At 48.5% G+C, this 23,940-nt stretch overlaps 1 protein-coding gene across 1 annotated transcript in view; it reads right to left on the bottom strand.

The window, feature by feature from the left end:
* Positions 1-23,940, bottom strand: part of LOC147119594 (uncharacterized) — a 120,567-nt gene that overhangs the window by 54,910 nt on the left and 41,717 nt on the right. Inside the window, exon 3 of the mRNA XM_085984123.1 lies at positions 15,067-16,233. Coding sequence (XP_085840249.1) covers positions 15,067-16,233 — 1,167 coding nt within the window. The remainder of the gene's footprint in view (positions 1-15,066; positions 16,234-23,940) is intronic.

A 23,940-nucleotide genomic window follows, 5' to 3' on the forward strand; every position in this document is an offset into this window, starting at 1 on the left:
ACACAAAGCCTTCAGCCTTGTTTTTTTAACGCTCTTAGTCCTATTAGAATTATTATTTACTGTGGCCACGTTTGATTTAAACCCTTGATTTCTCTGACTGCCAATTTTGTTTTTCTCCTTCCTATCTTTTGCTTTTATCCTTGTTTCCCTTTCCTCTGTCTCCCTGCTCAGGTTCCCAACCCCCTTCCATTTTTCTTTAAACCGTCCCCCACAGCACTAGCAAACAAACCCCCTAGGACATCGGTTCCAGCCCTGCCCAGGTGCAGACCATCCGGTTTGAACTGGTCCCACCTCCCCAGAACCGGTTCCAATGTCCCAGGAACTTGAATCCCTCCCCCTGGCACCATTCCTCTAGCCACGTATTCATCTGAAGTATCCTTCTATTTCTACGCTGACTAGCACGTGGCACTGGTAGCAATCCTGAGATTACTACCTTTGAGGTCCACCATGCTGATACACCAGCGAGTTCACACCGGGGAGAGACCATTCACCTGCTCTGAGTGTGGAAAGGGATTCACTAAGTCGTGCCACCTTCTGACACACCAGCGAGTTCATACTGGGGAGAGGCCGTTCAACTGCTCCATATGTGGGAAGGGATTCAATAATTCATCCCAGCTGCTGACACACCAGCGAATTCACACTGGTGAGAGGCCGTTCCCCTGCTCTGTATGTGGGAACGATTCACTCAGTCATCCCACCTGCTGAGACACCAGCGAGTTCATACTGGAGAGAGACCATTCACCTGCACTGAGTGTGCAAAGGGATTCACTCGGTCATCCCACCTGCAGACACACAAGGGAGAGGCAGTTCACCTGCTCTGTGTGTGACAAGGGATTCACTCAGTCCGCTAACCTGGTGGAACACCAGTGGGTTCACAGGGGAGAGAAACCAATTAAATGTCCCGTGTGTGGGAAGGGATTTACTCATTCCTCCCACTTGATGGTGCATCAGCGAGTTCACACTGAGTAGACACCGTTCACCTGCTCCGTGTGTGGGAAGGGTTTCACTCGGTCATCCTACCTGCTGAAACACCAGCGATTTCACAAGTGACTTCAGGGGTTGGATTCAGCTGTTATTGCTGCTGTTAATCACATCCCGGACTGAATTGTGTTCATTCTGACAGTTGGGGGTTGTTTCTGCTGATGTTAATAACCCCTGTAACTGGGCTGGCATTTAATATTCTGGATATATGTCAAGTAAATCAGTTTGCTTTCAACACATTGTTGTCGGTTTTCATCATTCCCACCTGAGTGTTTAGCATCACTTGGCTGGAGCTCAGAAAGGTCAGTCTGGGAGGAGGATCATACAGCAGGAACAGAACTACAGCCTGGACACAGTCCTTCAGGGCCACACTGAGAGGGGCAAACGGCACTTTGGTCTTTCTCGTCTCTCTTCACTGACAGCAAACTCCCCGTGCAGGTTAATCTTTAGGCCTGTAAGGAATGTGTCCCAGCCGCTCCTTTCCATGGGTCAGAGCTCCTGGACATGGAACAGAAGGCTCCTTTACAACTGTGTTTAGAGTCAGGAAGAACAACGGTGAATGCTGGAAACGTGCTGTCAAATCAGAGATTGGTGTCAAACTGTGATCTGTTCCTGACTGAAAGTGAAACGACAGGGTTAAGTTTCCAGTCTAAAAATGACTGGTAATTATTCCACGAAGATTTAATATGTGTGTGTGACAGTCCTGAGTCTACCATTTTAAGGCAGGTGTTAGCTCATTTAAAATAAACCCGTTTAAATTAAATTGGTTGAAGTCTGCATTAAAATAGCTGAGGGAGGAGTTCACAGGAGCCTGTTAACTGCTGGTACAATTATACAACAGACATTTGATCTCCAGATAAAGAAGGACCTGCAGCTTGTTTCCAGGAATTCCTTGTTTTATTGATGTGTGCGTGTTAGACACCAGGATAACTGAAAATACATGACATGGAACACCCACGGGGTTACTCCAGGATCACTCCTGCTGCGGAACTCCACCACTGACCATGCACCAATCATCACACACTGGAGGTTTATATCAGGAGCTTCTGTGTGATGGTGAGGTGCTCACTGGACAATAAAGTGCAGAGACTGGTGGGCGGCTGCTCATTATCCTCGGTGTGATTTAATCCCCTTTCCCACTGAATACTGTGGACAGACAGGCTCACCTTGGGAACGGAATGGTCATTGTGACATCACTTTCTAAACAAGAGCCCACAAGACAATGGGTTATCAATAACTGCTAGGTGGCAGTATCAGTTGTGAAGAGGATGTGAAGAGGCTTCAAGGGGATCTCGACAGGCTCAGTGAGTAGGCGAGAACATGGCAGATGTAATATAATGTGGATAAATGTGAAGTTATCCACTTTGGTAGAAAAAACAGAAAGGCAGAGTATTTCCTCAATGGTGAAAGTTTGGGGCATGCAGATGCTCAAAGAGACCTGGGTGTCCTTGTACATGAGTCACTGAAAGTGAATGTGCAGGTGCAGCAAGCCATTAGGAAGGCAAATGATATGCTGGCCTTCATTACAAGAGGATTTGAGTACAGGAGTAAAGAAGTCTTACTCCAATTAGATAGGGCCTTGGTGAGACCACACCTGGAGTACTGTGTACAATTTTGGTCTCCTTACCTAAGGAAGGATGTACTTACCATAGAGGGAGTGCAATGAAGGTCCATGAGATTGATTCCTGGGATGGCGGGACTGTCGTATGAGAAGAGATTGAGTAAACTAGGCCTGTATTCTCTTGAATTCAGAAGAATGAGAGGGGATCTCATTGAAGCATTCAAAATTATTACAGGCTTGATAGGGTGGATGCTGGGAGAATGTGTCCCTTGGCTGGGGAGTCTAGAACCAGGGGCTACAGCCTCAGGATAAAGGGTCGGCCATTCAGGACTGAGATGAGAAGAAATTTCTTCACACAGAGGGTGGTGAATCTTTGGAATTCTCTACCCTGGAGGGCTGTGGAGGCTCAGTCATTGGGTATATTCAAAACAGAAGTCGATAGGTTTCTGACTAGTAAGGGCATCAAGGGATATGGTGATAGGGCCGGTGAATGGAGTTGAGGCAGAAGATCAGCCATGATCTCATTGAATGGCGGAGCAGGCTCGAAGGGCCGACTCCTGCTCTTATTACTTATGTTCTTATAAATATTAAAGATATTAAACGCTCTGAAGTTACATTTTAAATAAAAGGAAATAAAATGCTGAAAAATAATTGGTGAAGATAATTTCTCTCTGTGGAATGTGCTTGAACACATTAAGAATGATGTGTTTTGTTTACACACTCACACATACAACAAACACTTTGTGTGAGCACTTTTCAGTTGTTCTGTTAACCCGAGGTAATTACTGTTGTGGCGTTTAGGACCCTGCAGCCGCCCATCCGGCGGGGCCCGCTGGGTCAGGATATAAAGAGACTGCGCGCTGTTCCTCCTCCCACTGCCTGGGGGAATGGGCCAGATATTTAAAGGGACAGGGACTCCCCTTTCTCTGCCTATTTATAGTTAAAGGGGCAGACCCGTTTATTTTTGGAGTGTCGGCGGACTTCACTAACAGAGCTCCCATTAACAGTCGCTCCCTTCTGTACTGTGCAGTGATTGTAAACCTGTCTGTTTCAGTGACTTGAGCCTTTCTAAAATGTCTCACTATTTTTGATGATCCATTTGACTTGCTTGTTTAATATTGAAAGTCTTCAGAATTTTGCAGTGTAATGAAGGTTTTGTTTAAAGGTGGAGTGATATTTCTTTCTAAATATTCTGTTCTCACCCTCCCCCTTCCACTTTAAAACACTCTGCACTACTGACTAGGAAGGTACCAAGTTCAATCCTTGATCTGGGCTGTTAGTTGATCTCTGACAAGGCAGCAGTTCAGGGGCTATAATTATCCTCAGTACCACTGGGCTAACTAAGAGTGAGAATCAGGCACTGCCCCTGCTCTTGATGGAGATCCAGTGACATCAACTGGGAAGTGTGTGGATGTCCATTGAGGGCAGGATTGGACTGCTGTCACTGCTGACACTCACTGAGTCGGCTGATGGTGAGGTTCTAGAATCATAGAATCATAGACTTGTTAGAGCCCAGCAGGAGGCCCATCGAGCCCGTGCCGGCTCTCTGCAAGAGCACTTCAGCGAGTCCCACTCCCCCCGCCCGTTCCTCGGAGCCCTGCCAACATTTTTCCTTCAGGTACTTATCCAATTCCCTTTTGAAAGCCACAGTTGAATCTGCCTCCACCACCCTTTCAGGCAGTGAATTCCAGATCCTAACCACTCGCTGCATAAAAAGGTTTTTCCTCTTGTCACCTTTGGTTCGTCTGCCAATCACCTTAAATCTGTGTCCTCTGGTTCTCGACCCTTCCGCCAATGGGAACAGCTTCTCTCTATCTACTCTGTCTAGGCCCCTCATGTTGTTGAGTTCTATCAAATCTCCTCTCAACCTTCTCTGCTCCAAGGAGAACAACCCCAGCTTCTCTAGTCTATCCACGTAACTGAAGTCCCTCATCCCTGGAACCGTTTTTTCTGGAACAAATCTTTTCCGCACCCTCTCGAAGGCCTTCACATCCTTCCTAAAGTGTGGTGCCCAGAATTGGGACACAATACTCCAGTTGAGGTCATAAGAACATAAGAAATAAGAGCAGGAGTAGGCCATACAACCTCTTGAGCCTGCTCCACCATTCAATATGATCATGGCTGATCATCGACCTCAACTCCACTTTCCTGCCCGATCTCCATATCCCTTGATTCCCCTAGAGTCTAAAAATCTATCTATCTCAGCCTTGAATACACTCAAAGACTCAGCATTCACAGCCCTCTGGGGCAGAGAATTACAAAGATTCACAACCCTCTGAGTGAAGAAATTCCACCTCCCCCTGGCCTTAAATGGCTGACCCCTTATCCTGAGACTGTGCCCCCTAGTTCTAGACACTCCAACCAGGGGAAACAACCTCTCAGCATCTACCCTGTCAATCCCCTTCAGAATCTTGTATGTTTCAATGAGATCACCTCTCATTCTTCTAAACTCCAGAGAGACCAGTGTTTTATAAAAGTTCAACATAACTTCCTTGCTTCTGTACTCTATGCCTCTATTTATGAAGCTCAGGATCCTGTAAGCTTTTTAACCGCTTTCCCAACCTGCCCTGCCACCTTCAACGATTTGTACACATAAACCCCCAGGTCTCTCTGTTCAGGCACCCCCTATAGAATTGTACCCTTTAGTTTATATTGCCTCTCCTCGTTCTTCCTATCAAAATGTAGAGGTTAACTAATTGCACCCAGCCAGATTCAGTTCCTTCTGGAGAGAAGGGGAGACACAAAATCCCAGATGATGTAATGAATGTTGTTTTTAGACAGTAAGGATGAAGGGAGAGTGATTATAATGGGGAATTTACATCTTAGGAGGGACAGGAGGGAAAAGGATGTTGTATAGAAACTAGATTTGTTTGTTCTGAAGGTTTATCCTGTTGTAAACACCATTTAAGGGTATTAGAAGGGGAGGATCTGCAGATAGAAACTGAATCCAAACATTGCGTCAAGATCTGACAGATTCACTGGGTTTATCAGGACCTGAATATCATCGGACTTTGGATATAGAAGGAAAAAGCACCAATCACAGCAGGGAGAAACAGGACACGTGTTCTGTGCCTGGATCCACTTTTAACAAATCGTCTAGCCTGTGAGACTCGTGCACCCACCTGAATCAATAGTGTAAATGTAGGGAATGTGGAAATGGATTCAGTTGCCCGTCTGAGGTGCAAACTCATGGATACAGTCACACCGGGGAAAGGACGTTCACCAGCTGAGTGTGGAGAGTCACTCGCTTATCTCATCTATTCCCACACTAACATGTTTGTAAGGGGGAAAATCCATTCACTGCTCTGTATGTGGAAAGTGATTCAATCGACCATCCCATTTACTGACACACCAGCACAGTCACACCGGAGAGAGACCGTTTAGATACTTCACGTGTGGGAAGGGATTCACTCCGTTGTCCCACCTGTTGACACTCCAGAGTGTCCACATTGAGAACAGTTGCTTTAAATACTCTGACTGTGAGAAAAGCTTTCAAAGTTCAAAGCAGCTGATGCACGATCAGCGGATTGATACTGGAGAAAGGCTGTTTCAATATCCTGTGTGTGGGAAGAAAGTCACCCCACCTGCTGAGACTCCAGTGAGTTCACATGTGACTGCAGAGGTTTGGATTCTGTTATTAATCACATCCAGGACTGAACGATGGCGGAGTGCCCGTGGGTTCCTGTGTGAATTATTGATGAATTCTCTCTCAATGGGATCACAGAAACTCATTCTCCATTCACTAATTGGGGCTTTCAATGGCGGTGCTGTTCCCCAGCATGTCCCGCAGGGGAGAATGTGCCCCATTCACACCGGTGGAGCCCAGTGCGCAGGCGCAGTGCCCACCTGTATTTGGAGCAGGCGCCGCGTCACTGTGATCAGAGCCAGGCGAGTGCAACAAGTAGAGAAAAGTTCGAGATGCGATTTTACGCCGATTACAAATCAGCGGGGCGCAGGGAGGTATTGCGCCCGGCGGGTGAGCTTCATAAACACCTGGTGTAGGCCGCAAGCTCAAAATGATAATTTATAGATTCCGCGTTTGCAGCTCGGAGGCTTTTTCCCGGTAACAGGCCCAGGTTAGCAGTGGCCATCTTTGTAAAGAAAAGCTGAGAGTTTGAGCGCCGCCAACTTGCTTCATCGAAAGGTAGAGCGCATGTGCGGACATCTTTGTAAAGGAACCATTAGTGGGCGGAGCTTCAGGGTCCCAGTGAGTGAACTGAACCCAGCCAGAGTCAGCACCTTCAGGGGAAGAGAGGGAGGGGGAACCAGTGAGTGTAGAACTGAACCCAGCCAGAGTCAGCACCTTCAGGGGAGGAGAGGGAGGGGAACCAGTGAGTGTAGGACTGAACCCAGCCAGAGTTGGTGGAGAAAACTGGGAGAGGAGGAAAAACTGTCTTGAGACATATGATGAGTTTGGATTTTAGCACAGGGAGGACGGACAATGTGTGGGATGGGGATTTACAGCTTTGGAGGAATAAGAGAGGAAAGAATGTTCCACAGAAATTAGATTTGTTTGTTCTGAATTTCTGTCCTGTACTTACAGTGATAAGTTTTGTAAACTTCTTTTACAGGGTATTAGAAGGGGAGAATATGCATACGGGAAACTCAAACGAAACATGAAGATCTGACGGAGCCACTCGTTTCATCAGGACCTGAATATTATCGGCCTTTGAATATTATCGGCCATGGGAAAAGATTTCAAACATCAGTGTGACTGGAAAAGTACCGAGACACACACAACCGAGTGAGAGTTTGGCAGTGCACTGACTGTGAAAGAGCTTTAACCAGTTACACAGCCTGAAAAAACATCGCACCATTCACAGTGGGGAGAAACGGTACATGTGTTCTGTGTGTGATGAGGCTTCAACTGATCGTCCAACCTGGAGTGACACAAGGACACCCGCACCACGGCGAAACTGGGGAAATGTGGGGACTGTGGGAAGGGATTCAGTTCCCTGTCCGAGCTGGAAATTCATTGGCGCAGTCACAATGGGGAGAGACCATTCACATAGAAACATAGAAGACAGGAGCAGGAGTAGGCCATTCGGCCCTTCGAGCCTGCTCCGCCATTCAATGAGATCATGGCTGATCATCCAAATTCAGTACCCTGTCCCTGCCTTCTCCCCCTATCCCTTGATCCCTTTAGCCTTAAGAAATATATCCAGCTCTTTCTTGAATATATTTAATGAACTGACCTCCACCGCCCTCTGTGGCAGAGAATTCCACAGGTTCACTACTCTTTGAGTGAAGAAATTCCTCCTCATTTCAATCCTAAATGGCTTACCCCTTATCCTTAGACTATGACCCCTGGTTCTGGACTCCCCGGCCATCAGAAACATCCTTCCTGCATCTAGTCTGTCCAGGCCTGACAGAATTTTATAGGTTTCGATGAGATCCCCTCTCAATCTTCTAAACTCCAGTGAGTATAAGCCCAATCGACACAATCTCTCCTCATACGTCAACTACATTCACCTGCTCTGAGTGTGGGAAGGGATTCACTCAGTCATCCGACCTGCTGACACACCAGCGAGTTCACACCGGGGAGAGACCGTTCACCTGCTCTGAATGTGGGAAGGGATTCACTCAGTCATCCAACCTGCTGAAACACCAGCGATTTCACAAGTGACTGCTGGGGTTGGATTCTGCTGTTATTGCTGCTGTTAATCACATCCCGGGCTGAACCATGTTCATTCTGACAGTTGGAGTTGCTTTCTGCTGATGTTAATAACCCCTATAACTGGGCTGGAGTTTTAATATTTTCATATTTCAAATAACACTGTGTGTCGACATTTGATGTCTCCAAGATAAGAGAAGACTAATTGATGTCCTGTTACTGACTGCTCCATTTTTGGGCCTTTTCTCATTTCTAACTCGAGATTATTTCAGTTCTCATACCTTCGGTTACTCTCATGGACAAGTCCCAGCTCACCATACCTTCCAGAGTGCCTCTCCTAGCCTTGGTATCCAGGGAAGGTCTCGGTAACACGCCCGAGATTACTAAACACAAAACCCAGTCTGTTAATCACTTTCAGCTACTGGACTTAGCATGTGTCCCACAGCATCTCTCTCACCTTCGATGTGTGAATACAGCATCACGCCTGCAAACCTGCTTTCAATTTAAATTTGAATCCACTCAGCAAGTGTATTTAAAACAATACATACAAGTAAACAGATCACGTCAAATAATTGGCAAAGGTTTAGAGTCAACAAGATGAACAAGTGAACACATCACGGCCCAATACCCCAGCTCTATATTCACAGGAGAAAGTCTGTTATCTAACTCCTCGAGTGGACAGAATAGAGAAAGATCCCAACTCTAAGAACATCTAGAATCTGTTGTAAATATCTTTCAAATCCTGACTGGTCCAATCTGTCGGTTTCCTTTCAATTGAAGTGAATGGAAGATGAGAGGGGTGTTGGCATATGGACCTCGGTTAATTCAACTTCTGGAAGGTGTTCATGTTTAGTTCATTCGATATCGGGGAAAATGTGGTTGGTATCATTAGAGAGAGAGAGATTTCACTGAGCAACAGCTGGTGTTTGCAACCAACTGGCCTTGGATATTTTCATCACAGAATATTTCGATCAGAAATATGATGTTGGGATAAGAAAAGTCTGGAGACTAGTGGTTTGTGCTGCCCCAGGAAGGCCAGTGTTTTTACTGCTTCTAACGTTGTTGATGTGTGTTGAAGAAAATGCAGACTTGTGTCTCTGGACTGTGCAGTAGCCAGAGACGACCATATTAGGCAATGCCAGCTCCAGTTTGATAAGAGGTTGATGGCAGAGCAAGAGATCCAGCAGTTTTAAGAATTTATCCCCCGTTATCTGCAGACATCGAATGTCGCAGCGTGCTGACAAAATTGGACTTAAGACTTTAACTTATTGGGTTAAATTATTGGGATCGATTGTTATAGAATTGAATTGTTATAGAATGGAAAAGTAGTGAAGTTATGCTAAACTTGTATCGAACCTTAGTTAGACCACACTTGGAGCACTGCGTACAATTCTGGTCGCCATATTATAAAAAGGATATAGAGGCACTGGAGAGGGTGCAGAGAAGATTTACAAGGATGATACCAGAAATGAGAGGGTATACCTGTCAGGACAGGATGGACAGGCTGGGTCTCTTTTCTCTTGAAAGAAGGCTGAGTGGTGAACCAATAGAGGTCTTTAAAATTATGAAAGGTTTTGATAGAGTGGATACAGAGAGAGTGTTTCCACTTGTAGGGAAGAGCATAACTAGAGGCCATCAATATAAGATAGTCACCAAGAAATCCAATAGGGAATTCAGGAGAAACTTCTTTACCCAGAGAGTGGGGAGAATGTGGAACTCGCTACCACAGGGAGTGGTTGAAGTGAATAGTATCGATACATTTAAGGGGAGGCTAGACAAGCCTATGAGGGAGAAGGGAATAGAGGGTTATGCTGATAGAGTTAGATGGGGAAAGACGGGAGGAGGCTCGAGTGGAGCATAAACGCTGGCATGGACTGGTTGGGCCGAATGGTGTGTTTATGTGCCGTATATCCTGTGTAATCCTATTTTCCAAGACACATTGCTCGAAGGGGAGGATAAATGACTCGCAACCAAACACAATTGTTACTTTTGTCTTCTTTGTAAAATCACAATGTCTGGGCATAATTTGTGAAATTAAAATTGATTATTTCGACTAGAAGTAATTGAATCAGGAAATGTATTTTATAATGATGTGCGCTTTGAAATTGTACTTGGAACATCTCCTCATTAAAGACCACCCATTGTTCCATTACGGTTTTTCCTGTCGGTCTTTGGTTCCATTTTACCCTGGCTAGATCCTTTCGCATCCCATTGAAGTTAGCCCTATTCCAGTTTAGAAGTTCCACTCCAGGTTGCTCCTTGCTCCTCTCCATTGCTAATCTAAATCTTATGATACGATGATCACTCGTACCCAAGTGTTCTCCCACAGACACTTGGTCGACCTGGCCCACCTCATTCCCCAGCACCAGATCCAGCAATGCCTCCTTCCTAGTTGGGCCAAGAACATACTGGTCAAGGAAATTCTCCTGAACACATTTCAGAAATTCCTCCCCCTCCTTTCCCTTTACCCGAGCATTATCCTAATCGATATTTGGGTAATTAAAGTCCCCCAATATCACCACTCTTTAGCTCTTGCATATCTCTGCGATTTCCCTGCAGATTTGCTCCTCTACCTCCCTCTCCCTATTTGGAGGCCTGTAGAATACCCCCAATAGTGTGATCATACCCTTTTTGATCCTCAACTCTAACCAAATGGATTCTGTCCTTGTCCCCTCAAGAACATCCTCCCTTTCCAACACTACAATGTCTTCCTTAATCAGCACTGCCACCCCACCTCCCTTTTTTCCTTCCCTATCTTTTCTGAACACCTTGTACCCTTGAATATTAAGTGCACAGTCCTCACCGTTTTTAAGCCACGTTTCCGTTATTGCCACAACATCATATTGCCGCACGGCTAATTGTGCTTGTAACTCACCAACCTTATTCACCACACTTTGTGCGTTTACGTACATGCATTCTAAACCCATTTTTGAATTTTTCGTAGTCTTTCTTAGTCTGTTCCTATCTAATATGGTACTACTGCCGCCTCTAGTACACAGTCAGAGTGTGTTTTTGCTGATCTTAATAACCCTATACCTGGGCTGGAGATTAATATTCTGTATAAATATTGAATAAAGCAGCTTTGTTTCAAACACAGTGTATTGAATATTTGATTTCTCCATGATCAGAGGAGACTGATTGATGTTCTGTTACCCACTGTTCCATTTTTGGGCTTTTCTTACTCTTGATTATATCACTTCTCACCTAGTTCACCTTCTACCACATCTAACCCCAAGCTGGTTCTGTTTGACGACATGGCTTGTGGGTGCCATAAACTGAACTACAGTGTCTCACTTTATACTCATCTGAAATTCCTTTCAACCAACCCTTGAAAGAAGTCTCTTGCTTCAGATTTGAAATCAGTTATTGTGTGCATGGTTTAACACTTCTTGGATGTGGTTAGTACAACTCCTCCACAGGTCCTGCATGTGACACCCTTTGGAATGTTCTGATCTTTGTCATTGTCTTTGCTGATTGTGATGGTGTCCTTGATTTAATCTCATGGAACTAACACACCGTGCACTATTTCCTGCATCGAGATCATTGTTTCAAATACTGAGCTTGAGCACAGAGCTTGGAGACAGAGCCGGGAGATTCACAAATGCAGTGATTCACAAGCAAGGGCAGCAGGCGCATGGGATCACCACCACCTCCAAGTTCCCCTCTAAGTCACACACCATCCTGACTTAGAAGTATACCTGCCGATCCTTCATCGTCACTGGGTCAAAATCCTGGAACTCCCTCCCTAACAGCACTGTGGGAGTACCTTCACCACACGGACTGCAGCGGTTCAAGAAGGTGGCTCACCACCACCTTCTCAAGGGCAACTAGGGATGGGCAATCAATGCTGGCCTTGCCAGTGACACCCACATCCCATGAACGAATAAAAAAAAATTGTGGGAACTCCAAGACGCTTTCCGAATCCTGGACAACCACGTGTGCAGGAGGTGTCGTCAGCTGGAGGAGCTCGAGCTCCGGGTTTCGGAGCTTGAGCAGCAGCTGGTGTCACTGCGGTGCATCCGCGAGGCTGAGAGCTACGTGGATAGCACGTTTCAGGAGGTGGTCACCCCGCAGCTAATGAGTGCACAGGCAGAGAGGGAATGGGTGACTGCCAGACAGAAGAGTAGGACCAGGCAGGTAGTGCAGGAGTCCCCGGAGTGCATCTCGCTCTCCAAACAGTATTCTGTGCTGAGTACTGGTGAGGGTGATGGTTCCTCTGGGGAGTACAGCCAGAGCCAAGTCCATGGCACCACGGGTGGCTCAGCTGCATAGGGGTGGAGGAGGAAGACAGGGAAGGCAATAGTGGGAGGGGATTCAATAGTTAGGGGAGCAGACAGGCGTTTCTGCAGCTGCAGACCTGACTCCAGGATCGTATGTTGCCTCCCTGGTGCCAGGGTTAAGGATGTCACTGAGCGGCTGCAGGACACTCTGAGGGGGGAGTGTGAACAGCCAGAGGTCGTTGTCCCTATCGCTACCAACAACGTAGGTAGAAAGAGGGATGAGGTCCTGCAGACAGATTTTAGGGAGCTGGGAAAGAGATTCAAAAGCAGGATCTCAAAGGTAGTAATCTCTGGATTACTCCCGGTGCCACGTGCGAGTGAGTATAGAAATAGGAGGACAGAGCAGATGAATGCGTGGCTGGAGAGATGGTGCAGGAGGGAGGGCTTCCGATTCCTGGGGAATTGGGGCCGGTTCTGGGGGAGGTGGGACCTGTACAGGCCGGACAGGTTGCACCTCAACAGAGCCGGGACCAATATCCTCACGGGGAGGTTTGCCAGTGCTGTTGGGGAGGGTTTAAACTAAGTTGGCAAGGGGATGGGCACCAAGATGTAACATTAGAAAGGGGAAATAAAGTGCTCAAAGGACTGGGAGAGGCAGAGAGCACTAAAGTAAGAAATAGTAAGGTATTAGGTGGGGTCAAACTAAGAGAGAATACAGGATGGTCTAAGATGGGTTTACAGTGTATGTATGTGAACGCACGAAGCGTAGTAAACAAGGTCAGTGAGCTGCAGGCACAAATAGCCACATGGGAATATGATGTTGTGGCAATAACTGAGACCTGGCTCAAAAAAGGGCAGGATTGGGTATTAAATATTCCTGGATATAAATTGTCCAGGAAAGATAGGAGGTGGTGTGGCAGTATTGGTTAAGGAGAATGTTACAGTGCTGGAGAGGGAGGATGTCCTGGAGGGGTCAAGGACAGAATCTATATGGCTAGAGTTAAGAAAGTGGGTGCACGAACAGAGAGACCTAGGGGTATGTGTGCACAAATCCTTGAAGGTGGCAGGGCAGGTTGAGAAAGCAGTTAAAAAGGCTTACGGGAGAGTGGACTTAATAAATAGAGGTACAGGAAACTTTGGTTTATCCGGAGGTTGTATGTCCGGAAACCTCGATCTACTGGCAGAAATCAGGAGCCGTTTTGTTTTGTTAGGTTTTTCTTCTTCTCGTGGCTTTGTTTTCAACAGTCGGGCTCTGGAAAGTCTCTCTGAAGCTGTTGCTAAGCTACAGAGACGCTTCCAAGGTACGGGCCGACTGTTTACAAGCTGTTGCTCAGCAACAGTGTTTGTTGTCAGATACGGAGATGAAAACCTCCGTATGCTTCAATATTAACTTTGTATGTCCGGCAGTTTTGATAGATTGGCAACAGCTTGGTCCCGTCGGTGCCGGATATCATAAAGTTTCCAGTATACAGTACAAAAGTGTGGAAATGATGATGAAACACTGGTTCGGCCCCAACTGGAGTACTGTGTCCAATTCTGGGCACCACACTTCAGGAAGGATGTGAAGGCCTTAGAGAAGGTGCAGAAAAGATTTACGAGAATTATTCCAGGAATGAGGGACTTCAGTTACCTTGATAGACTGGAGAAGCTGGGGTTGTTCTCCTTAGAGCAGAGAAGATTGAGAGGAGATTTGATAGAGGTGTTCAAAATCATGAGGTCTCTGGACAGAGTAGATAGAAACTGTTCCCATTGGCGGGAGGGTCGAGAACCAGAGGACACAGATTTAAGGTGATTGGCAGAAGAACCAAAGGTGACATGGGGAAAAACTTTTTACGCAGTGAGTGGTTAGGATCGGAATGCACTGCCTGAAAGGTTGGTGGAGGCAGATTCAATCGTGGCTTTCAAAAGGGAATTGGATGAGTACCTGAAGGACAAAAATTTGCAGGGCTACGAGGGAAGGGTGGGGGAGTGGGACTAGCTGAAGTGCTCTTGCAGAGCTGGCACGGGCTCAACGGGCCAAATGGCCACCTTCTGTGCTGTAACCATTCTATGAATCTATGAACACGTTAAACCTTCATAGAATAATTACCAGTCATTTTTAGACTGGAAACTTAACCCTGCCGTTTCACTTTCAGTCAGGAACAGATCGCAGTTTGACACCAATCTCTGATTTGACAGCACGTTTCCAACATTCACCGTTGTTCTTCCTGACTCTAAACACAGTTGTAAAGGAGCCTACTGTTCCGTGCCTAGGAGCTCTGACCCATGGGAGAGAGCGGCCGGGACACATTCCTTACAGGCCTCAAGATTAACCTGCACGGGGACTTTGCTGTCAGTGAAGAGAGACGAGAAAGACCAAAGTGCCGTTTGCCCCTCTCAGTGTGGCCCTGAAGGACTGTGTCCAGGCTGTAGTTCTGTTCCCGCCGTACGATCCTCCCCCAGATTGTCCTTTCTGAGCTACAGCCAGGTGATGCTAAACACTCAGGTGGGAACGACAGAAATCCACAACAATGTGTTTAAAACAAAGGGATTTATTTGGCATATATCCAGAATATTAAACTTCAGCCAAGTTACAGGGGTTATTAACATCAGCAGAAACAAACCTCAACTGTCAGAATGAACACAATTCAGTCCGGGATGTAATTAACAGCAGCAAAAACATCAGAATCCAAACTCTGCAGTCACTTGTGAACTCGCTGGTGTCTTAGCAGGTGGGATGACCGAGTGAATCCCCTCCCACACTCGGAGCAGGTGAATGGCCTCTCCCCAGTGTGAACTCGCTGGTGTTTCAGCAGGTCGGATGACTGAGTGAATCCCTTCCCACACTCGGAGCAGGTGAATGGCCTCTCGGTGTGAACTCGCTGGTGTTTCAGCAGGTCGGATGACTGAGTGAATCCCTTCCCACACTCGGAGCAGGTGAACGGTCTCTCCCCAGTGTGAACTCGCTGGTGTTTCAGCAGATCCTTATTGTTTTTAAATCTCTTCTCACAGTCAGAACATTTCAAAGGTCTATCAGTGTGAACTCGCTGATGGCTTAGCAGGTTTGATGACTGAGTGAATCCCTTCCCACACTCGGAGCAGGTGAACGGCCTCTCCCCAGTGTGAACTCGCTGGTGTGTCAGCAGGTTGGATAAATTAGTGAATCCCTTCCCACACTCAGAGCAGGTGAATGGCCTCTCCCCAGTGTGAACTCGCTGGTGTGTCAGCAGGTTGGATAAATTAGTGAATCCCTTCCCACACTCAGAGCAGGTGAACGGTCTCTCCCCAGTGTGAACTCGCTGGTGTATCAGCAGATTATTTTTGCTTTTAAATCTCTTCTCACAGTCAGAACATTTAAAAGGTCTATCATCAGTGTGAACACGCTGGTGTGTCAGCAGGCTGGATGACCGAGTAAATCCCTTCCCACACTCAGAGCAGGTGAACGGCCTCTCCCCGGTGTGAACTCGCTGGTGTTTCAGAAGGTCGGATGAACACGTGAATCCCTTCCCACACTCAGAGCAGGTGAACGGCCTCTCCCCAGTGTGAACTCGCTGGTGTGTCAGCAGGCTGGATGACTGAGTGAATCCCTTCCCACACTCGGAGCAGGTGAATGGCCTCTCCCCAGTGTGAACTCGCTGGTGTGTCAGCAGGGGCTGTTTGCTTTTAAATCTCTTCTCACAGTCAGAACATTTAAAAGGTCTATCATCAGTGTGAACTCGCTGGTGTGTCAGCAGGTTGGATGACTGAGTGAATCCCTTCCCACACTCGGAGCAGGTGAATGGCCTCTCCCCGGTGTGAATGCGCTGGTGTATCGACAGGACAGAGGATCGGCTGAAGCCTCGTCCACACACAGAGCACGTGTACGGTTTCTCCCCGCTCTGAACGTTGCTTTCCGCTTCCATGCTCAAAGCTCCTGATGAATCGAGTGACTCTGTCAGATCCTGAAGTGATGTTTGGTTTGAATTTTCAGTCTGCAAATCCTCCACTTCTAATACCCTGTAAAATGAATTCAAAACAGGAAAAAGGGGAGGGGAGGGTGAGAGAGAACCCACAAAAACACAAAGGCAGGTTGTGAAATTGAGCTGAATGAATCTGGGAATTTGTGGGGCCGGCACGAGAAAAAAGTGACCATGAAAGCTGCCAGATTGTCGTAAAAACCCAACTGCTTCACTAATGTCCTTCAGGGAAGGGAACCCACCACCCGGTCTGGGCCTACACAAGACTCTGGCCTCTATGGGAGGAGAGAGAGTGAGGTGGGAGAGGGAGGGGTAAAGGAGAGCGACTTTATACATCTGCAACTCGACTAGAACTTTGACAGACCCTCCCAAACACGCGACCTCCACCACCTAGAAGGACAAGGGCAGCAGGTGCATGGTAACACCATCACCTCCCAGTTCCCATCCAAGTCACACAGTATCCTGACTTGGGCATATATCGCCGTTCCTACATCGTCGCTGGGTGAAAATCCTGGAACTCCTCACCTAACCACATTCTGAGAGTACCTTTACCACATGGACTGCAGAGGTTCAAGAAGGCCCAGCATCACCTTCTCAACGGGCAACTGGGGACTGGCAATATATGCTGGCTTTGCCAGTGACACCCACGTCGAATGAATTTAAAAAATGTGTATATAAAAAATGGATTGAAAGCCTCTACAGAAATACTTGTTCCTAAAACGATAATCTTTTACACTGTACGGACAGTGTCTGTTTAGCAACTTAATCTCCCCTAGAATCCACATCCCTTCTGTGGTAAACCACTGTTTGTATTCCTGTTTGTCCTGTTTGTATTCCACTGTGTACATGCCTGGACATGCCTCGGCTGACTCCTCCCACAGGTCCTAGTATAAAGGTGACTGCTCCCCAGCCCTTAGTATCATGGACCGGTCGACCACGCGAGGCAGACCTCCATTCTGTTGTTAATAAAAGCCTTTGGTTACTCTTCTAACTCTCAGTCTTTTATGAGTAATTGATAGCGCATCAATTTTATTAACAACATTTTTATAATGGAGAAGATCCTCACACCAGCATGCCTGGACTTAGATCATCGGGAGGCGGACTCATCCACCAAGTTTACTCACTGGCTTAAGTGTTTCGAAAAATTCCTGACCGCCTCCGAAGCAATCAAATCGGACGAGGACAAACTGGATGTCCTGACCTCCAAAGTGAACCACCGAGTGTACTCGGTCATCCAAGACGCGACCTCGTACGCGGACGCTATCAAGCTCCTCAAGGACCAGTACATGCGCCCAGTGAACGAAGTGTACGCCAGGCACCTCCTGGGGAGTCGTAAACAACAACCTAGGAATCAACTCCTAAACCTGACATATAACAAGGAGAAGTGCATATTCCGCACAAACCGCCTCGCCATCCTTGGCTGTGTTGTGGAACACGGAGTCATCGGCCCCGACCCCGACCGGATGCGTCCCCTTATGGAACTTCCACTGCCCCACTGCCTCAAGGCCCTGAAGAGGTGCCTAGGGTTTTTCTCCTATTACGCCCAGTGGGTCCCCTACTATGCGGACAAGGCCCGTCCGCTGATCAAGTCCACCTCTTTTCCCTTGACGGCAGAGGCCCGCTTAGCCTTCCACCGTATCAAGGAGGACATTGCCAAAGCCACCATGCACGCAGTGGACGAATCCATCCCCTTCCAGGTGGAAAGCGATGCGTCCGACTTTGCCCTGGCCGCTACCCTCAATCAGGCGGGGAGACCCGTGGCCTTCTTTTCACGAACCCTCCAAGGCCCGGAGACCAGACACTCCGCTGTTGAGAAGGAGGCCCAGGCGATTGTGGAGGCTGTGCGTCATTGGAGGCACTACCTGGCTGGAAAACGATTTACCCTGCTCACTGACCAGCGTTCAGTTGCTTTTATGTTTAACAACAAGCAGAGGGGCAAAATCAAAAATGACAAGATCTTGAGGTGGAGAATCGAACTTTCCACCTACAACTACGAGATCTTGTACCGGCCCGGGAAGCTAAATGAACCCCCGGATGCGCTATCGCGTGGCACCTGCTCCAGCGCGCAGATCGATAGACTGCGGGCCCTCCACAATGACCTCTGCCACCCGGGGGTCACCAGGTTCTTCCACTTCATCAAGGCCCGCAACCTGCCTTACTCTATTGAGGAGGTCAGGACCATGACCAGGAACTGCCAAGTCTGCGCTGAGTGCAAACCGCACTTTTATAGACCAGACAGGGCCCACCTGATAAAAGCCACTCGCCCCTTCGAGCGCCTGAGCGTCGATTTTAAAGGGCCTCTCCCCTCCTCCGACCGCAATGTGTACTTCCTCAATATTATTGATGAGTACTCCCGTTTCCCGTTCGCCTTCCCCTGCCCGGACATGACCAGTGCCACGGTCATTAAATGTCTGAACAACCTCTTCACCCTGTTCGGCTTCCCCAGCTATATCCATAGCGACCGGGGCTCATCGTTTATGAGCGACGAACTCCGTCAGTACCTGCTAACTAGGGGTATTGCCACAAGCAGGACCACCAGTTACAACCCCCGGGGGAACGGACAGGTGGAAAGAGAAAATGCGACAGTTTGGAAGGCCGTCCTGCTAGCCTTAAAGTCTAGGGGCCTTCCAACCTCCCGCTGGCAGGATGTGCTCCCCGATGCGCTCCACTCTATTCGGTCACTGCTCTGCACTGCCACTAACGCCACCCCTCATGAGAAAATGTTTGTCTTCCCAAGGAAGTCCACATCGGGGACATCGCTACCGCCATGGCTGACATCCCCAGGGCCGGTCCTACTGAGAAGACACGTGAGGACCCATAAAACGGACCCCCTGGTCGAGAGGGTCGACCTCCTCCACGCCAACCCCCAGTATGCTTACATCGCATACCCGGACGGGCGGGAGGACACAGTCTCCATAAGAGACCTTGCACCCTCGGGGGCCGCAGTAACCCACTATCCACTACCACCCCCCCCCACGATCCGATATCCAGCCCCAGCAGACGGCAGGCCTGGGCCCCGCGACCCGCTCGACATCTACGAGGATGACACGCCTGTGCCACAGCCTACGCTGGACTTGACGCCGGAAACTTCACTACCCCTGCCGTCGCCACGCAGATCACAGCGGCAGACAAGACCTCCGGAGAGACTCCAATACACTAACTTTTAATACACTTCACCCCGCCGGACTCAATTTTAAACAAGGGGTGAATGTGGTAAACCACTGTTTGTATTCCTGTTTGTCCTGTTTGTATTCCACTGTGTACATGCCTGGACATGCCTCGGCTGACTCCTCCCACAGGTCCTAGTATAAAGGTGACTGCTCCCCAGCCCTTAGTATCATGGACCGGTCGACCACGCGAGGCAGACCTCCATTCTGTTGTTAATAAAAGCCTTTGGTTACTCTTCTAACTCTCAGTCTTTTATGAGTAATTGATAGCGCATCACCTTCACAGTCTCACATTGGAAATTGTTGGGTCCCACTGGGCTCAGAAGTACTGGGGGTTAAACCCAGCAGCTTCTCCCCCCTCTCCACTCCAGCTCAAACTGATGCAACAAGAAAGCCCTACACAGGCCAGGGACCGAGTTCCACATCCACCGCCCACCCTGACGCTAACAGGCTCTGAATTGTTCCCTCTGCTGTATAAATGCAAGTTGTTGTGTTTCTTGTCTGGGGGAGGCGCTGCACCCTGGGGTTAATGGTGCTGGGGTCCTGGCCACACATCCACCGGCTCTGACTCAGGCCCTGATAACCGCACTCGGTGTTGCTGAGGGATTCTAACCCTGGGACTGTACATGGGGATTCCAACCCTGGGACTGTACATGGGGATTCCAACCCTGGGACTGTACATGGGGATTCCAACCCTGGTACTGTACATGGGGATTCTAACCCTAGGACTGTAGCTGGGGATTCCAACCCTGTGACTGTACATGGGGATTCCAGCCCTGGGACTATAAATGGGGATTCCAACCCTGGGACTGTACAGGGGGATTCCAGCCCTGGGACTTTACATGGGGATTCCAACCCTGTGACTGTACATGGGGATTCCAACCCTGGGACTGTACATGGGGATTCCAACCCTGGGACTGTAAATGGGGATTCTAACCCTGGGACTACACATGGGGATTCCAACCCTGGGACTGTACATGGGGATTCTAACCCTGGGACTGTACATGGGGATTCTAACCCTGGGACTGTACATGGGGATTCTAACCCTGGGACTACACATGGGGATTCCAACCCTGGGACTGTACATGGGGATTCTAACCCTGGGACTGTACATGGGGATTCTAACCCTGGGACTACACATGGGGATTCCAACCCTGGGACTGTACATGGGGATTCTCACCTTGGGACTCCTATCCTGGGACTGTACAAGGGGGCCCAGCTCTGGGACTCTTCTGTTACAATTGTGTGGGGTGTTCACCGTATGTTCTGCTTTTCCCGGCGCGTTCAGGAGAGATGGTGAGAAATGCGAAGTGTGGAGAGTCTGAATCAAATAACTGAGTCAATGATTTACTCACACGGCCACTGGGACCCGGTTGGGAACAGACACGGAAGCCCCGCCCACTCTTTGTTCCTCACGAAGGTATCGGCGCATGCGCTTTGCTGCTCACTGAATCAAGATGGCGACCGTTATCCTGGGCCTGTGACCGGGAGGAGCCCCGATGCTGCAAACGTGGGACCTTCGGATTATTATTCAGGGTTTGCGGCCTACAGCAGTTGTTTACGAAGCCTCCGCGCCCACCCGCCGGTCCATTACTCCGCTGCTTCGTGCCGCATCTTATCGATTAACCGGAGCTGTCACTCTTCGCGCTCTCACTCTCGAATTACACGCAGCGCGCATGCTCCTAACCCAGTCGTTTACGCGCCTGCGCACTGGGCTCCTGTAGTTTGGGTGCGGCACATTCGCCACGCGGGGAATGCTGGGTAAAAGCCCCGCCATTGAAAGGCCGCATTCGTGAATAGAACAGGATTTACTGTTCAGTTTGCAGCACTGAACCATGTTCATTCTGGCAGTTAGAGTTTGTTTCTACTGATCTTAGTAACCCCTATACCTGGGTTGAAGATGAATATTCTGTATAAATATTCACAGAATCACAGAAACCCCACAGTGCAGATAGAGGCCATTTCAGCCCATCGAGCCTGCGCCTACACATATCCCACCCGATCCCCGTAACCCCAACACCAACACATATCCCACCCTATCCCTGTAACCCCACGTATTTAATCCCCCTAACACTAAGGGTCAATTTATCATAGCCAATCAACTTAACCCGCACATCTTTGGACTGTGGGAGGAAACCGGAGCACCCGGGGAGAATGTGCAAACTCCACACAGACAGTCGCCCGAGGCCGGATTCGAACCCGGGTCCCTGGCGCTGTGAGGCAACAGTGCTAACCACTATGCCACCGTGCTGCCGGTGAATAAATCAGCTTCGTTTCAAACACACAGTTTGGCAAATATTTGATTTCTCCATGATCAGAGGAGACTAATTGATGTTCTGTTACCGACTGTTCCTTGTTTGGGCCTTTTCTTACTCTAACTTATATCATTTCTCACCTAGTTCGCCTTCTCAGTGGGCAGGGTGTGGAGATGCCGGTGTTGGACTGGGGTGGACAAATGTAAGAAATCACACAACACCAGGTTATAGTCCAACAGCTTTATTTGAAATCACAAGCTTTCGGAGCGCTGCTCCTTCATCAGGTGAAGTGGAGAGATGCATAAAAACACAGCTTATATAGTCAGAGAATAATGTCAGATGTTTACAGGTATTCTTTCTAACTGCCATTTATCACACCTCGGCAGAGAGATAATCACAGCAATCAAAGGTGTAAATGGTGTCCAAACAGGTCAGTCAGGAAAACATTACATCAAAGAACAATGAGGTGGGGTCACAAGGGGTCAAATGTTGCAGATGCTGGGGTCTGTATGAAAAACAGAAAAACAGACAAAAAACATTTTTTTGCTGGAAATCACAGCAGGTCTGGCTGCATCTGTGTGGAGAGAACAAGCCAACGACGACTCGAGTCTTGATGACCCTACGTCAGGTGGGATTACATGTAGCATGACATGAACCCAAGATCCCGGTTGAGGCCGTCCTCATGGGTGCGGAACTTGGCTATCAGTTTCTGCTCGACGATTTTGCGTTGTGTGTCTCCAAGGCCGCCTTGGAGAATGCTTACCTGAAGATCGGAGGCTGAATGTCCTTGACTGCTGAAGTGTTCCCCAACTGGGAGGGAACACTCCTGCCTGGTGATTGTTGCGCGGTGTCCGTTCATCCGTTGTCGCCGTGTCTGCATGGTCTCGCCGATGTACCATGCTCTGGGGCATCCTTTCCTGCAACGTATGAGGTAGACAACGTTGGCCGAGTCACATGAGTATGTACCATGTCCCTGGTGGGTGGTGTCCTCATGTGTGATGATGGTATCTGTGTTGATGATCTGGCATGTCTTGCAGAGCTTGCCGTGACAGGGTTGTGTGGTGTCGTGGTCACTGTTCTCCTGAAAGCTGGGTAATTTGCTGCGAACGATGGTCTGTTTGAGGTTAGGTGGCTGTTTGAAGGCGAGTAGTGGAGGCGTGGGGATGGCCTTAGCGAGGTGTTCGTCGTCATCGATGACATGTTGAAGGCTGCGAAGAACATGGTGTAGTTTCTCCGCTCCGGGGAAGTACTGGACGACGAAGGGTACTCTGTTGGTTGTGTCCCGTGTTTGTCTTCTGAGGACGTCTATGCGATTTTTCGCTGTGGCCCGTCGGAACTGTCGATCAACGAGTCGAGCATCATATCCCGTTCTTACGAGGGTGTCTTTCAGCATCTGTAGGTGTCCATTGCGTTCCTCCTCGTCTGAGCAGATCCTGTGTATTCGCAGGGCTTGTCCATAGGGGATGGTTTCTTTAACGTGGTTAGGGTGGAAGCTGGAGAAGTGGAGCATCGTGGGTTTGTCCGTGGGCTTGCAGTAGAGTGAAGTGCTGAGGTGCCCGTCTTTGATGGAGATTCGTGTGTCCAAGAATGAAACCGATTCTGAGTAGTCCATGGTGAGTTTGATGGTGGGATGGAACTTGCTGATGTTATCGTGTAGTCTTTTCAGTGATTCTTCGCCGTGGGTCCATAGGAAGAAAATGTCGTTGATGTATCTGGTGTATAGCATTGGTTGGAGGTCCTGTGCAGCGCAGAAGTCTAGCTCAAACTTGTGCATGAAGATGTTGGTGTATTGCGGTGTGAATTTGGTCCCCATGGCTGTTCCGTGTGTTTGGGTAAAGAACTGGTTGTCGAAGGTGAAGACATTGTGGTCAAGGATGAAGCGGATGAGTTGTAGGATGGCGTCTGGAGATTGGCTGTTGTTGGTGTTGAGTACAGAGGCTGTCGCAGCGATGCCGTCATCGTGGGGGATACTGGTGTAGAGTGCCGAGACGTCCATCGTGGCGAGGAGTGTTCCTGGTTCAACTGGTCCATGGGTGCTGAGTTTCTGTAAGAAGTCTGTAGTGTCACGACAGAATCTGGGGGTTCCCTGTACGATGGGTTTCAGGATGCCCTCGACGTATACAGAGAGGTTCTCACACAGGGTTCCGTTGCCTGATATGATAGGATGTCCGGGTGTGTTGGCTTTGTGTATCTTTGGGAGGCAGTAG

This window comes from Somniosus microcephalus, chromosome 4, assembly GCF_052327205.1.
Source record: "Somniosus microcephalus isolate GS21.2 chromosome 4, FLI_Smic_1.0, whole genome shotgun sequence".
NCBI classification, from domain to species: Eukaryota; Metazoa; Chordata; class Chondrichthyes; order Squaliformes; family Somniosidae; genus Somniosus; species Somniosus microcephalus.